A 16,650-nucleotide genomic window follows, 5' to 3' on the forward strand; every position below is an offset into this window, starting at 1 on the left:
GGGACCGTGGTCTCTGCCCCCAAGGTAGGTGCCTGGTTGCCTGGGCAGGATGGACAGCCACGTGCAAGGTCTCAGTGGAGGTGGCCCCCCAGCTCTGGGTCTGCGCCTGGGTGGTCGGGGTCCCAGAGCCTCCCCTGCACAGGGCAGGCCGTGGGCGGGGCGGCCCCCTCAAATTCTCAATGCCAGAGCAGCTAGGAGGATCTAGGCTCTGTGGAAGCTGCAGGAAGTTAACACAAACCAACTCCAATGCGAATGTCAAACCAACCATGCAACGAAACATCAGCAGCTCTGAATGTCAAGGAGAGTCCCAGCCCCAGCTGCGTGGCTCTGGCTGGTGGAGTGGACGTGGCTGGGGTGTCCCTCTAGCTCCTGGGCTGAGGGCCCCCGCCAGGCACAGACCGGCCTCCCACCCTTCTGTGAAGCCCCAAGGGAGACAATCTCTGGACGTGTTGCCTCTGGTGGGGAGGAAGGGCCCCATCCAGGGAAATCTGGCCGCCAGGAGCAGTGTTTCCAAGAGCCCTCCCTCTGAGACCGGGGCTGCAGATGACAGTGTCAGGGTCTGCTGAGTCCACACGGAAGACAAAAGCTAACAGGTACAAAGTGCTATCTGATCCAGAGTTGCCAAACTGAGACCTGAATTCACTGCCCTAGGCTGAAGTTGGGTCACGAGAAAAAGACTGAAGGTATTAGTGGACCACAAGCCGCCCAGGACACAATTGGCCTGCATCACAAGAGATCTCCTATCTGGAATGCAGGAGGGGATAAGGCCATTGGCCTTTGCCAGGGAGGGAGCCGTGGGGGCCTGGTTGTGGCCATGGACTCCATGCTGAGGAGCATCTGGGTGACTGAATTGCCATGATGCAGCCATGGTGGGCGTGAAAACCCGCCTGAGGGTGGTGGATAGTCCAGGGCAATGGAGGCCGAGTGGCCAGCGGTCACGTGGCTGCTGGGCTGACCGTGCACGGAGTCAGAGAAGGTCAAGGTGACGAAGAGCTGCCTCGAGCTCCCCCGACCACAAGCTCAGCCGGCTCCTGAGCCTCCCACGATGCTGGGCACAAGGTGTGTGCAGCCGCTGCCCTCTCCGTCCACTGGCCGTTTGCAGACCTGCGCGGGTCCCTGGGCTGACTCAGGCCATCTGCACGTGGCAGTGTTGAGAACAAGCCATGCACCAGCATCAGACCTCCCTCTGCGGATGCAGAAGTAAAAGGCTTGAGCTAAACCGTTTCATTTTTAAATTGAAAAAGAAATTACTTTTTTGCATCTTATAAAACCAGATGATGGCTACAAGCAGGTGGGGAACCCTGAGGACCCAGCATGTGCCCAAGGACTCGGGTGCCCAGGCCAGGGACAAGCGAAGGGAGCAGGGCCTGGCTGGAGGGAGGAGACTCAGGAGGAGCCCCTCTGAGAAGAATGGAGGGGCCACATGTCACCCACAGGATGCAGGTCCAGACGAGGGAGGGACCCCGGTGCAGGGCAGCGTGGGGGCCCCAAGGAGGAGGCAGGAGGGGAGGTGGGCCTGGCAGGCCTAGGAGGATTTGGGAAGAGGGCAGAAGGCAGGGAAGGTGGGGAGGGGGCAGCACAGAGAGAGGAGCGAATCTGGTGTGCTGGACAGAGAGGCAGCAGACCCCTCCCCAATGGCCCCCAGAAGCTCCAGATGTGACAAGAAAGTTGGGACTTTTCCCTACAGGCACTAGGGAGCCATGGAAGCCTTCAGAGCAGGGAGTGCCCTGGCCAAAGGAGCAGAAGCCTTGAAGGAGGAGACTGGGGATGGGAAGAGAGGAGGAGAGGGCCAGCCAGGTGGAGGGGTTAATGGAAAGCTTCACAGGACTCGGTGAGGAAGGTGCACAGTTGCACACATGGAAGAAACTTCCAGCCTCCCCGGTGCTGGGTAAAGCACGAGTGTGCCTTTTCCGGGGCTCACGCTGGGGTCCCTCCATAGTTAACCCTCTCTCCTCCCTGTGAAAGCTCCAAACTGCAGAGAGGGGCCCCGACTTGCCCGGTTGAACAGCCAGGGGCAGGCGTCCCCGCTGGCTCTGGGTTCCAGCCCTGTCTGGTCACTTGCCTGGCCAGTCCCTCCAGCCTCCGGCCTCAGTTTCCAAGTCGCAGAGCAGCTGGGTGCTTTGTGCCCTTCCTTAGCCCATCCTGAGGTCCAGCCCCAGTCTCATTCCTGCACCGGTGCTGGAGGGAGAAAGCCCAGGAGGAGGTGGGCGTGTTCAGAGGGCAGGGTGGATTTCCCGGCGGGTCACAGGGGGAGAGGGGGAATCTGGCCGCAGACAGGGGTGATGGGGAGCCTGGAGTGGGCACGGAGTGCAGGGGCTGCAGGAGAATCTGCACGGTGGGGAGAGGGTGGACTCCGGACAGTATCCAGGGCCAGGGCACTGGATGAGGTCACCGAGGAGGGGCCACCAGACCATTCCTAGACTGTGTGGCCCAGTGCACTGGGGGAGCCCCCAAACCCAAGGCATTCTGCTCCCAATACTCACACCCACCCAGGACAGGTGGGGGGGGGGCTTGTTTCTATAACACAGGACGCATCTAGGGACATTCTGTCCAGGAGACAGGGGCCGGATGACGTTGTGAGCAGGTACAGGGCCAGTCCAGGCAGAGTGGGAGGGAGGGAAGAGGGCGCAGCCCCCCTGCTGCAGCGCCCTCGGCCCTCCCTGAGGACCCCCACCACACTCCAGCTGCACTCCCCATAGCTGGGCTTTCAGAGGAGAGGGGTTGGGAGCTTGGGGCGCTGGCCTCCTTCCTCCCCCGGGGCCCTGCCAGAGTGGAGATGAGCCTGAAGGGCAGGCGGGCCTGGCGAGTGTAATAAAGGTTGGCAAACAAGCTCGGCGCTCCTGCCTCATTGACCTGGCTCGGGACGGAACTGCAGCGCGCTAGAAGGTCAGGGAGATTTGTTCCATGAGCTTCCAGAAACACTGTAACCACGGGTTTGCTCTGGGCAAGTCGGCCTCAGAGGTCGGGAGACAGGCCTTGGTGGGTGCCCCCTCTTGTGCCCTAGGCTCTGGGTCCAGGTGAAGATGGACACGGTGGCCCCGAACCGGGCCAGCCTCCTGCCCGTCGCTCCCTCCCTGGGTCTCAGGTCCCCGAGGGGCTCCCGGCACTGGGCAGGGAGGGTCCAGGCTCACCACGAGCCCCCCAGAACCACTGACCCAGGGTTGGGCTGGCCCCACAGGCCGGTCGGGCCAGCCTGTGACCACCCCCCCGGCCCCGGCCTCCCCAGGGCCCCTACCTCCTGTTGGTTGCTTCACGGATGTTCCTGGGCCCTGCTTCCTGTCGCACACACACACGAGCACACGCATGCACTCACACACACGAGCACACGCACACGCGTGCACATACATGAGCGCACACGTGCACTCACACATGAGCACACACATACACATGCAGTGCACATACACGAGCACTCGCACGCACGTACATGAGCATATGTGCACACACATGCACTTACACGAGCACACGCAACACATACATGGGCACTCGCACACACATGCACATGCACGCACACACGAGCACACGCACACATACACGAGCACTCACACGCGCATGCACATACATGAGCACACACGCACTCACACATGAGCACACGCACATACACATGCAGTGCACATACACGAGCACTCGCATGCACATACATGAGCACAAAAGTGCACACGCACGCACAGAGCAGGAGAGGTGGCAGTAACCCCTCGGCCAGGGGGACGGGGCCTGAAGACCCTCTGGACGAGGAGTTCTCCTGGCAGGAGGTCAGAGCAGACCTTATTTGGGGATTGGGTCTGACCTCTAACCTCGCTCACCCAGGGTGAAGAATCCCAGGCGGGAAGCTGGAGGGTCCCCCGTGAGCGGCCTCAGCCTGGGTCTGGCTCCGCGGGAGGCCTTCTGTCCAGTGAGCGCTGCCGCCTAGTGGTGTCCTGGATGCAGCGGCTCCAGGCCCAGGAAGGGTGAGGGGGGGGGGGGGTCCAGGGGGCCGCGTCCAGGGGGCTGTGTCCAGGGGGCTGTGGGCAGGGGGCCACATTCAGGGGGCCGCATCCAGGGGGCCACATCCAGGGGGCTGTGGGCAGAGGGTCGCGTCCAGGGGACTGTGTCCAGGGGGATGCGGGCAGGGGGCCACATTCAGTGGGCCACGTCCAAGGGGCTGTGTCCAGGGGGCCGCATCCAGGGGGCTGTGGGCAGGGGGCCATGGACAGGGAGCCGCGTCCAGGGGGCTGTGGGCAGGGGGCCGCGTCCAGGGAACTGTGTCCAGGGGGCCATGTCCAGAGGGCTGTGTCCAGGGGGCCGCATCCTGGGGGCTGTGGGCAGGGGGCCACGTCCAGGGGGCAGTGGCCTGGCACACATGGGAGTCGAGCTTCCCTCGAGCCCACGCCTGCCCACTGTGTCCATCTGCACCATGTCCTGTCCCTCTGCCGACCACAGCCCCGCTGACCGTGTTCCAGGCATCGTACACACCCTCGGGTGGCCCCACGACACCTTTGGACCCTCAGAGACGCCTGCAACATGCCCCCACGTGGTAGGAACCCCAGTGGAGAGTGAGGTCACCACAAGCAGGGACAGCGCGTTTGTGGGGGTAACAAACATCCTCAAAATCTCACCAGCCACTTGGGAATGCTGATGTCACTCCAAAATCGTCTTCCATCCCCATGATCTTGTCCAGGGCAGGAGTGGGGGAGAGCAAGGGGGCAGGACGGGGCCGGCAGCGTGTGAGCAGCTGACCACTGGCACCCCTCAGTCAGCACCCCAGGAGGGACAGCTCTGCCCCCCAGGAGTCTGCAGTGGCCCTCCGCCCCAGCCCCCACCCTCTGTTCCACAGGCATCCCCCTGTGTCCATCCCACAGCCCTGGAGGCCAGTCGGGAAGCCCCCTGCCCTCATCCCTTCCCCTCGCCTCCCAGGCTGCCCAGATCCAGTCCAACCACCTGCAGCCTTCCCCACCTTCCCTACAGAACGGCCCCAGTCCCCAGGCCGGGCCATCGTGGCCCATGGGCCCAGGAGACAGCAGGATGCAACTCTGCGCCTCGCCTACCTGGACGGCGGCAAGGAGCACGCAGACCTTCTCAGACACCAGGGTACCCACTGCGGGGACCCCAGAGGGCAGCGCAGCCGGGGGCAGGTTCCACTGTGACTCTGGCCACTTTCCCAGGTGGGCTCTGGGGCCACATACTGTCCCCTACTTACCTCTAGCCGGGGTGCCCCAAGCTCTCCCACTGTGGTTTCCTCCCCTGGGCAATGTGGTGATGGTAATGCCAAGTCACGGGGGTGTGTGCGTGGCCTAATACACAGGGTGTGTGGCCATGTGGGAAGGAAGCAGCGGGGACCATGGGGTCACACTCTGCCCCACGCTTCCCCACGCTGCTCATCCTGTGGTCTGGCAGCCGTGTCCAGCCAGGGCTGGGGAGATTGCTGGGCACAGGCTGCTGGATGGCCCCGCACAGAACCCTGGTGTAGCTGGGCACATGTTAGGAAGACTACATTTTCTCATCTTTCATACAGATTGTGACTGGGTTTTAGCCGATGGAAGGAGAAAGAAGCCTTGCGTGCACGTGCACGTGCATGTGCGTGTGTGTGTGACTTCAGAGACTGGTCTCTAAAGGGACAGGGTGCCCTTCCCACACCCCCCACCCCATTTTGCTAGCTGGAATGAAGATTTAATGGCTGGACTCTAGCAGCCACTTTGGTCCATGAGGTGAACCTGAGGAGAAAGTCATGTAGAACAGAAAAAAAATGGGAGGGTCCTGGGTCCCTAGCCCTGTAGGTCCACCAGCCACACTAGTCCAGATAGCTTCCCTCTGGCCGTGTAGGTCATCAGAGACAAATATGAGTCTATTCTGTTGAACCCATGGTTATTTAGGGCTTCTCTGTTAATCACAGCCAAGCCTAAACCTAATCCTAGGTGACAATTCTAGAGAAACGGAGACAAATTTCTCGGCACAGAGAAATAAGGCGACCACTCCAGGACCACGGAATGCAAGCAGAGGACGACCTTCTCTTGTGGCCGTGGAGGGGGAGAGGCGGGTTGCTGCCTCCCTGTACGGCCTCCTCCACAGAGTGCAGAGGACAGTGCCAGGCCCCCCTTGAGCACCCCGGGGCTGGGCTTACTCACCAGCACCCCCAGAGCTGCAGAGAAATCTGGGCAGGGTGGATTGTGCTGGCCCAGGCGCCCCAGGGCCATGCAGCTCAGGCTTCGGGCTTCCCGGGATGGCTCCGGGGCCCATGGCCTCTTGGTACCAGCAGGGGACACGGCAGGAGCCAGGTCAGTGCTGAGGGGCACAGAGATGACCTCAGCAGCCAACCCCAGGCCTGCAGGTAGGAGCCCGGCTGTACCTGGAGCCTGGGGCAGTTCTCCCCAAAACCCAGGCAGCCCAGCCCAGAACTTTCTGGAAGTCTTGCAGCACGAAGGCCTCTGGTTGGTGGCCAGGCCTGCCAGAGGGCCAAGGGGACTGCGAGCCTTGAGCCCCACTGAGGTCAGCAAGTCTGGGCACCCACCCAGGACAGGGCGCTGCGTCTCAGGCCCCTGCTTACTGCTCTTCCTGCTCAGCTGACCCCCAGGGAGGATCCAGCAGGGTAGAAAATTCCAGAGGGCAGGGGGCAGCATGGCTGGAAACATTCATAGCATCTCAGACCTGACTGCAGCCGGGCCCTCACCCAGGCCACTGCAGGGCGGGAGATAGGACGGCCATGTCCACCCCAACCTCCAGCACCTCAGCCAGCGGGGCCTGTGCAGCGGCCGGGGCGGGAGGAGGTGTGGTGGGCGGACAGCACCAAGGACAGCAGAGCCCCAAGCCGAGCGCCAGCAGCACGGTCTGCGTCTGCACGGGACCCCCGTGCGTGGGGCTCATGCCCAGGAACTGGGCCTGCACGCCGGACCAGAGGGCTCGCCAGCCTGGCCAGTGGCTCTCTTCCCCGGATGCCAGCTACTCCTGAGAGCAGAGGGAAGGGCCCTGCAGGAGCCCCGGCAGACTCGGGCCAGGGCACAGGGTGAGCGAGCCCAAGTTTCTACTGTTGCCGCCACCAGTGTGTGGTCCTTCGTCTGGCAGCAAAGGACACCGACAGAGCCCCAGGCCTTGACCCTGGACAGCACGCGTCCCTGCCCTGGGAGCGCGCCCCCCGAGACAGAGCCCCAGGCCCCAGGGACGGCGTGCAAGACGAAAGAGGCCACACACCGTGCAGGTTGAATCACTGTGTTTTACTAAGTGCACAGGTCCACTGGGCTCCCAAACAGGTCCCCGTGGCAGTAGAAATTTCCGGAACTTTTCACATGCGTCCCTGCTGCCAGATTCCACCCCTGAAGTCGCTGGGCAAACCCGGGCTGGGCCCTGTTCTTGGGGACAAGTGTGAACCGGACAGTGAGTTGAGCAAGTTAGCGTCTCGGCTGGTCCGTACAAAACTAGAGTTCATTCCCTGGGCGTCTATCCCTAGAAAACGGACAATGCGCGAGTCGAGGGTCGAGTGTGCGGGGTGACACATTCACGAAAACAGAAAGGCCCGGCGGCTACGGTGCAGGATGCATACACGTGGTTGGAAGTGTACATCAGTACGGAAGGCATCATGAAGAATTCTTTGGAGCATGAACAAAGTGCAGACGACCAAGGCAACAGCGCAGATGGGGGCCGCGGGGCGGCGAACGGCAAGGGTGGGCGCAGGACGGGTGCGAAGGGGCCCGGTGGACGCACCGCCTGGAGCCCCGCCTGGAGCCCCGGCGGACGCGAGGCCGGGTCCAGGTCCCTGCCCGCTCTGCATCCGTCCGTGGCGCTGGTCCCGCGGACCAGGAGGAGGCAGGGTCCGGTGTGGGGCCGGGAGACGCCAGGGGCCTGGGGCGGTTTCGGTGAATTTCCGTCAACGTGCGTTAAGGCAAGACGTTACGAAGCCCGGCCAGAGTTGGGCGTGTGGTGTGGGGGGCCCGGGGTTGAGGCCACCCCCTCAGGGCCCCCTCCCCCTGCACCCGACCTGGGCGATCCCCAGGGTCTCCCTGGCGTCCTCCACCAGCCAGGGACATGCACGCATCTGTCCAAGAGCCCACCCAGCTCCTCCAATCCCCCGGATGCCTCTGAGCGGTTGACGGAGGGCCTCACCTGCCAGGGAGCGTGTCTTCCTCACTCTCTCTACCCTGTTTGCTAAAGCCACTCCCCCTCCAATGTCTCCTCCTGGGGTCTGCTGTCAGCCCCCCCCCCCCAAGATGGCATATCCAGAGAACCGTGGCCCCCACTCGCACACGCTCCAGGGGCTACCCAGTGTCCTGGCCTGGACAGCTGGCTTTCCTGGGTCTCTTGGATAGAAGAGAGGAGCAAGCCCCCGGTCTCAACCACACTGCCTCCTTCAGGAAGCCTTCCCTGGTTGTCCCTCCTACTTAGTGCTTGGCAGGGGCCCAGCGGAGCCTGCCCCTGGGGGCAGGAACACGGGAGGGCAGCTGGCCTGAGACAGCACACAGCCTGCCCTGGGTGCTAGAAGCAGGCAGCCCATCACTTCTGGGCCCCACCCGGCCCTCCTGCCCCTCACCCAGCATCAGTCCATCCAAGCAGGTGGCCTGAAGATCCGCTCCGGGGTCACGGAAGGCAGCAGAGGACCACTCAGGACAGTGTCGGTCAGGGAAGGGCATGTCTGATTCTGAGCCAGTGAGCACTGGGGGGCACCAGGGGCACGGAGCCCCACCGGCTGCTAGGGACTCAGCCACCCTGCTGGGTTGCCCCCAAACCCTCCATGGGCTGTCAGACCGTCCCTCTGCACACCGTGTTTATTTCAAGGGCTCGTGACATCAGAGGGTGGGACGCCGTGTCGTCACTCTGGTCTTGCAGTGTGACATCAGGGACAAGCGCCCGCCGCTCTGTACATTATTTACAATTTGGGGAATACGAAATAGATACAAACATCAGCATTTCTACAAAGGCCTCCCAGGGGCCGTCCACACCTCTGGGCTTCAAGAAGCATCTAGAAACGTCTCAGGGCCAATTCCATCCACAAACAGCATAGGCGGGGGGCACCTGCTGTACGGAGTGCCCCCCGAATGTGGGGGCCGGCAGAAGAGAGGATGCCGCCCCCTTCTCTCCTGCGTTAATGTGTTGAATCCGTGACCACCAGGGGACTCCAGCCTAGTACGAGGGGAGAAGGTCAGTTAAACTAAACCACCGTGTTAAAGACGCCGACCCTGCCTGGCTGGCACGTGCGGTCTGGGCTGGGGAACTAGGGCTGGCCGCGGGGCACGTCCCAACACCTCCGCTAGGCTTCTACAGAGCAGCCCCTGCAGTGTGGGGTCCCGGAGCCTCCAAACAGGGGCTTGAGGCCAGTGCCCGCAGAGGAGGGGACGACTGGCCTCCCATAGGGAGGGGAAGCAGGGGCAGGCCAGGGGGAGCCTCTGCCATGTGGCCAGGGCCCCTCCGTCCTCCAGGGAACCTAGTGAGGCCACGGCCCATGAGTTTACGTGGACGAGGGGGAGATGTGGGGCCACAACATGCCAGGGAGGGAGGGGACAACACCCAGTGGCCAAGGAGGGCAGAGGGAGCCAGCCAGGGCCCCAGGGTCACAACTGGACACCCAGACCCCCCTGGCCCAAGCTATGTCGTGGCATCCAGCTGACCAGAGGCTCTGGACAGCTGCTGGGCCAGCAGAACCCCAGCCAAGGGCCACCTGTCCCTCGAAGTTGCTCATTCCTTGGAGCTTAAAGTGGGCAGACCCAAGCAGAGATCAGACGGAGGGCCACCGCCATCAGGAACGCCATGTGCGCACACGTGTGAGCTGAGTGTGAGCACAGGAGTGTGGGCTTGCGGGGGGCGCAGACTCCAGCCCAACCCTTGTCTTAGGAAACCTCTGCTGCACCTGCCAAGGGGTGACAACTGCCCTGAGCCACACCCGCGTCACACACGCCCCATACACGTTCCGTGGAAGCACCAGCCTCCTTCTGCTGCTCTTCTCCGAAGGGGGGGCCCCAGGGCAGGGACGCACACTGCTCAGACCTGGGTCTGCGCGTCCCAAGAAGGCGTCCCGACAACACCATCTCCCCAGACTGTGCCCCTAGACCAGCCTCCCTTCCAAGGGATCAGAGACTCCACGCAGGAGACCTCACACCCTCCCGTGGATGCAGGACCTGCCAGCGGGCTAGCCCGTCCCCCCGGCTGCAGCCTGGGAGACCCCCCCGCCCATCCAAGGCCAGCTCCTCAGCCTCCGGGGCGCACGGCACAGGGAGTGTGTGGGACAGCAGTCTTTCTGTGGGGATGAAGGGCCCCTCTCCCCAGGGCCTGAAGCCCCCGACAGGGGAGAGGTCCCTGTTGCTGGCACCACGGCTCTAACTCTCCCAGGGCCTCGAGAAAGGCTGGCCAGAGCTGGGGACGGATGTGGTCGTGTCACCCCATGGCTCATGCCCTGCCCGGGGGCCTGCAGCCCGAGTCCCCCATGGTGGGAGGGTGAAGGGGGCTGAGCCCAGAGGGAGGCAGTGATGGGAGGACCACGACACACAGGCCACACCAGGTACCCACGTTATCCGCACAGGCAGGGACTTTTCTCATCACTGTGAGGCCCAAAGCCAGAGAAACACTGCCCTCAGGAACAAGGTTCATCAGTGCGAGGGAAAGCCAGTGTGGCCTCCCTTCCAGGCCATGGGGCCACTTACTTCCACGCCTGCCTCTCCCGGAGGCTGGGAAGGGGGACATCTTCATGCTGGGGCCCTGATGTGAGCAGCGGTTCCCAACTCTGAGCCTATGGCTTCCCACTCTGGGCAAGGACAGGCCGGCCCAGCCTCTGGCTGCCCGTCAGGCAAGGAGGTGCCCACGGCAGGACCCGGGGTGTTCTGGCAAGGGGAGGGGGCAGGGCCTACAGCCGTGGCCCCTGCCTGGCCAACAGACATCACTCCCCAAAGCTCTCTAAGCACCAGGACCCCATGCCCAGAGCCCAGGACCCTCAGATACAGCTCTCCACACCCTTCCCAGAGGACAGGACCGACTCTCTAACTGACTACTTCTGGTCCAAGTCACAACAGGGCTGTCCCAGAAGCTAGTTTTCTGGGGAAGTCGTTCCGTAGCGGGCCTCGCTGCGCCCAGCCCTAGTGCACCAGAGGTCACTGCCTCAGAGAGAGTGTCAGGCACCCAGACTTATGGTTCCCAATGCCAGATGCCCCCCCACACCGACTGCTGAGGGCCCAGAAAGGAGATCCCAAAGCTGGTGTCCCTGGGGTTGAGGTGCCTACCACAGGAGAGATGGGGTCCCTGCTCCCTGAGGCCCAGGGTGGAGATGGGCATCCCTGACTCCCAAGGTCACAGCCAAGGGACAGGTCAGTGGAGAGCAGGGGGGCAGATGGTCAGCCCTAGTGGGGACAATTAGGCTTCCTACAGGATAGAGCTGCTTCAGCTCCACGGAAGGAGGGAATCTCACCAACCCCTGAGGGGCTTTGAAGGCTTTTCCCAGGAGTTAGAGCATCATCACCCAGCCCTGGGTCCTGCCGAGGCACCAGTGAGGGACCACCACAACCCGCCTGGCCCTGGGACCCGGAAACGGGATCCCAGCCCAGGGGATGCCCCCAGCACGCTCCCTGCACACGGGTCTTCATTTCAGTGCTGGCCGTGGCCTGGTGGCCGGAGCCCAGCCAGAGCAGAAGAGAGAGAACACAGGGATGCCCATCCCCAGATCTCCTGTGGCTAGGGGAGCCTCCAAGGACCCTCCTCCAGAAGACTGTGGAGCAGCCCCTCCCCTCAGGAGCCAACGCTGGGAGGTCCTGAGGCCCCACCGTCTCCTCTCCAAGCCAGCATCCTGGACTTGGGATTGGCTCAGAACCCGGGGTCGGGGGGAGATGGCGCTGACCAGCAGCTCTCTGGAAGTCACCCATCATGCCTGCCTGCCCTGCGTGGACTAGCGGGGGCAGGGACGGAGAGACAAGGACAAGCCACGCCCCAGGGGCCAGCGTACCCCCTGCCGCCATAGCCACAGGCCCAGGCTCCCTCCCCACCAGGCCTCGAGGCCACCCATTCTGCCCCCTAGCTGCCACCCTCACCCGGGCCCTGCTCCTCGGCCTCACGCCTCCCCCCTACCAGCAGGGGTCTGTCCTCAGCCATCAGCCCCGCTCACACCCGGGCCAACGGTCTCAGAGTGGGCACAGCCGGCCTGGCTGCCCCTTGTTAAAAAAGAACTTTTGTCGGCCTGCAATGCGTGAGACCAAGGAGCCCCCCGCCTGCCTGTCGCCTCGCACAAACCCCCCACCCATGTCGCTCTAAGGAAAGGGCCCCGGAGAGTCCCATCTGCAAACCTGGAAGGCCAAGAGTCAGGGAGAGGCCGGCGGGCAGCCTCATTTCCGGGGCCCGGCCCAGCCCACATCGCCGAAAGGGCCCTCCCCAGTGGCGGAGCGCGGCGGGGGCCCGCACGGGGTGCAGAGGTCCGAGTCTGTGTCCGACTCGCCCTCCGCGATGTAGGGTCTGACTTTGGCGCAGGGCGCCACGGCCGCGTAGCAGCTGTTGAGCGCGTCCAGGTTCTCCTTGGACTGGGAGATGCTGAAGCCGCTGAAGGAGCGCTCCAGCTCCTCGTGGTCCACAGACGGGATGGAGATGGACGTGTCGCTGTCCCGCAGGGCGCCCTCGTGCCTCAGGAACTCCGTGCTGGCCCTGTTGCCCCCACTGTAGGCAGACAGCGACCGCTCGTGGGCAGGCGGGGGCGGGATCCTCACCAGAGAGCCGTGGTCCCCCACAGGGGAGGTGCCGTGGCCCTGGCGTGTGTGGCATTGCTGTTGCCACGAGGTGGAGGGTGGGCACTGGGCTGGGGGCCCGGCCAGAGGCGCCGAAAAGTTCTTCTGGCCCCCGGAACTGGCAGAGCGGATGAGCTTGATGATGCAGCCATTCCTGTCCCCGTGCTCCCGGCTGTCCTCGGGGCTGTGGTAGGGCGGCGCTGGTTCTGGCTCCTTGGCCCCAAAGTAGGCCTCCGTCTCCGTCGGGGGGATGCCCATGCGCTGCATATAGATGTTCACCAGGAAATCCAGCTTCTTCTCCATGGACAAGACCTGCAAGGGGAGCTACTGGACCAGGCCTGGCGCTCGCCAGAGGTGGGGACCCCAGGCTGCTCCCGGGAGGTGGGGGGACCCTGGGCTGTTCCCTGGAGGTACAAGGACTCCAGGTTGCCCCCCACAGAGGTACGGAAGAAGTGGGAAGCAAACGCAGCAGGAGCTGAGCCTCTGACCCCACCCATCAGCGTGTGTGGCCCCTTCAGATAAACCCCACAGCTCCTTTCGTTGCCTCCCAGAAGCAGACCCCGAGTGCAAGGTCTTATGCATGGCCCCTGAGGACCAGCTCCCAGGAGAGGGCAGGGGCCCACCCTGGAGCTCCAGGACCTGCCTGCAGGGTACATCTCAGCCCCTCCTACCTGCTTCTCCACCTTCCCCAGCCGGCCCATCATGCTGGGGTCTTCAGGCAGCTCTGCCTCAGCTGGGCCCTTGGTGCGGTCCTTATCGGTGATCGCCGGGCCCCGCCCCACGATCTGGTCCACTCTGCCGGGAAGAGACCCCACCCCCCAGCATGAGCTCGGGTGGGCACGGTGGGGCCCGTGGCCCTCTCCTCCTGGGCCAGGCCACGGCCCCCCAGATCCAGGCTCCAGGCTGAGCCCAGAGCCGACCGGGGGGGCAGCAGGGTGCCAGGACAGGTGGACGTGGGGCACCTGGTCTCACCCTGCTCTCTGAACCTGAGGGGCTCCCATTCCGTTCCAGTGGGCTGGCACATTAGCAAGGAGTAAAGTGGAGGGATTGGGACCACGTGCCCCTCAGCTCCCCTCCCCCATGCCCTGCCCTCACCTCTGAGCTTTACTCCTACACAATGTGCCACGTGGTCCTCAGCCCAACAGGGGTCTGGGGAGGGCAGAGTGCCACGTGTGTGGCAGGAACAGAAGCAGATGACCAGAGCCACACCTCCATGCACACCAGATGGGGGAGGGGCACGGACCAACACAGGAAACCGCCAACGCACCATGGAGGGGGCAGATAGAGCCACTGCCAACCAGGGGGAGTCTGTGTGTGCTTGCTGCACGTGTGCGCGTGAGCTGTGTGTGCTTGCTGTGTGTGCATGTGAGCTGTGTGCTTGCTGTGCATGTGTGCATGAGCGTGTGTGTGCACGTGAGCTGTGTGTGCTTGCTGTGTGCACGTGAGCTGTGTGCTTGCTGTGCATGTGCGCATGAGCGTGTGTGTGCTTGTTGCGCGTGTGCATGTGAGCTGTGTGCTTGCTGTATGTGTGCGCATGAGCTGTGTGCTTGCTGTGTGTGTGCGCATGAGCGTGTGTGCTTGCTCCACGTGTGCGCGTGAGTGTGTGTGCTTGCTGCGCGTGAGCGCATGTGTGCACGTGAGCTGTGCGTGCTTAGTGTGCATGTGCACGAGTGTGCCTGAGCTGTGTGTGCTTGCTGCACGTGTGCACGAGCCGTGTGCTTGCTGCACATGTGCACGTGAGCTGTGTGTGCTTGCTGTGTGTGCACGTGAGCTGTGTGCTTGCTGTGCATGTGCGCGTGAGCGTGTGTGTGCTTGTTGCATGTGTGCACGTGAGCTGTGTGTGCTTGTTGCACGTGAGGTGTGCTTGCTGCACGTGTGCACATGAGCTGTGTGTGCATGTGAGCTGTGTGTGCTTGCTGCGCGTGTGAGCTGTGTGTGCTTGCTGCGCGTGTGCACGTGAGCTGTGTGCTTGCTGCGCATGAGCCATGTGTGCTTGCGTGTGTGCATGTGTGCGTGAGCTGTGTGCTTGCTGTGCATGTACACATGAGCATGTATGTGCTTCCTGCGTGTGTGCATGTGAGCTGTGTGCTTGCTGCGCATGAGCTGTGCTTGCTGCATGTGTGCACATGAGCTGTGTGTGCTTGCTGCGCGTGTGCACGTGAGCTGTGTGCTTGCTGTGTGTGCACGTGAGCTGTGTGCTTGCTGTGCATGTGCGCGTGAGCGTGTGTGTGCTTGCTACGTGTGTGCACGAGCTGTGTGCTTGCTGCGCGTGTGCATGTGAGCTGTGTGTGCTTGCTGCGCGTGAGCATATGTGCTTGCTGCGCGTGAGCTGTGTGCTTGCATGCATGTGCATGTGTGCACGTGAGCTGTGTGCTTGCTGTGCATTTGTGTGAACGCATGTGTGCACGTGAGCTATGCGTGCTTGCTGTGCTTATGCACGTGAGTATGCCTGAGCTGTGTGCTTGCTGCACGTGTGTGAGCTGTGTGCTTGCTGTGCATGTGCACATGAGCACGTGTGTACATGAGCTGTTTGCTGTGCATGTGTACGAGCTATGTATGCTTGCTGCACGTGTACATGAGCTGTGTGTGCTTGCTGCACGTGTGCATGTGCGTGTGAGCTATGTGCTTGCTGCGCGTGTGTGCATGTGTACATGAGCTGTGTGCTTGCTGCACGTGTGCATGAGCTGTGTGCTTGCTGCGTGTGTACATGAGCTGTGTGCTTGCTGCACGTGTGCACGTGTGTGCATGTGAGCTATGTGCTTGCTGCACGTGTGCGCATGTGTACATGAGCTGTGTGCTTGCTGCACGTGTACATGAGCTGTGTGCTTGCTGTGTATGTGCACATGAGCACGTGTGTACATGAGCTGTGTGTGTTTGCTGTGCATGTGCATGTGTACAAGCTATGTGTGCTTGCTGCACGTGTACATGAGTTATGTGTGCTTGCTGCACGTGTACATGAGTTATGTGTGCTTCCTGCACGTGTACATGAGTTGTGTGCTTGCTGCACGTGTGCACGTGTGTGCGTGTGTACATGAGCTGTGTGCTTGCTGCACGTGTACATGAGCTATGTGTGCTTGCTGCGTGTGAGCACGTGTGCACACGTGTGCTGTGTGAACGCAGGTGCAGGATGCGGAACGCTGCTGAGCTCGTCTCAAAGAGGCCGTGGGTAAGAGGCAAAGGAGGTTTCTATGTGGGAGGGGGACCACAGCTGTGTCCTGCGCAGCAGGAAGGGCCACCGCTGCGGTGTGGGCTCCTAACGCTCCGCGCCAGAGACCCGCACGTTACGTGGGAGCTCAGACACAAAGACCCTGGCTGTCCACAAGCCGCTGGGTCAGCCACTCCGCACCTGCTGGGCGCACAGCACTCCCCCCCCAGCTGAGGCAAGGTAGCCCCCGCCTGTCTCTGGCCGGGAGGCTCAAGCACAAGGCCCTCCTCAAGTTTCGGAGCGCAGGAGGGCACGGCTCCCACACGCTGGCAGGCGCCCTGTGAGTTGGCCGGGGCCAGGTCTCGGCGTCCTTCCTTACCCACAGGCCGCCCTGTTTGCCTCTGGTGGGGAGTGGGGCTCGGGGTGGCTTTTTCTTTCTGTTGCATGAAGCAGAAGAGGGGTTGGGACTTGCATCAGCCATGGTGCAGCCTCATGCTCTACAGAGCTGCATGCTTGCCTCATGCACCAAGGACAGGAGCGATGGGGGACAGCGGGGGGACCCTCGGGCTCCAAGCAGACACCAGTGGAGAATGGAGAGGGAGAAGGGTTCTCTGGTGTTTCCAAGTGTCCACACAGTCCAGGCATAAGTGCTCAGCGCCTTCACCCCTGCCACATGACGGGCCACCTGCCTGGCTGGTCCCCCTGGGAGCCTGGAGCTGCCACGGGCAGGGGGTTGGGAAAGGGCCCTCCAAGGGGCCTGGGCCATCCCTCCCCAAGGCCTCAGGCGGAGGAGTCAGGTTTAACCCCCATGTGCCCACACTGTCCTTCCGGCCCCTTCTGTGTGACTAAGTG

At 62.8% G+C, this 16,650-nt stretch overlaps 1 protein-coding gene across 5 annotated transcripts in view; it reads right to left on the bottom strand.

The window, feature by feature from the left end:
- Window positions 1-12,253: 12,253 nt before the first annotated feature.
- The window catches only part of KCNQ2 (potassium voltage-gated channel subfamily Q member 2), a 49,819-nt gene continuing 45,422 nt past the window's right edge, over window positions 12,254-16,650 (bottom strand). For all 5 annotated transcript variants that reach the window (XM_045883914.1, XM_045883915.1, XM_045883913.1 and 2 more), the window contains 2 exons: window positions 13,325-13,448; window positions 12,254-12,965 (listed from right to left, as the gene is read on the bottom strand). In XM_045883914.1, coding sequence (XP_045739870.1) covers window positions 12,261-12,965; window positions 13,325-13,448 — 829 coding nt within the window. In that variant the 3' untranslated portion in view covers window positions 12,254-12,260. The remainder of the gene's footprint in view (window positions 12,966-13,324; window positions 13,449-16,650) is intronic.

Source organism: Mirounga angustirostris, unplaced genomic scaffold (assembly GCF_029215605.1).
Source record: "Mirounga angustirostris isolate CCGP_5_RB_7025 unplaced genomic scaffold, mMirAng1.0.hap1 SCAF_10, whole genome shotgun sequence".
In the NCBI taxonomy this organism is placed as follows: domain Eukaryota; kingdom Metazoa; phylum Chordata; class Mammalia; order Carnivora; family Phocidae; genus Mirounga; species Mirounga angustirostris.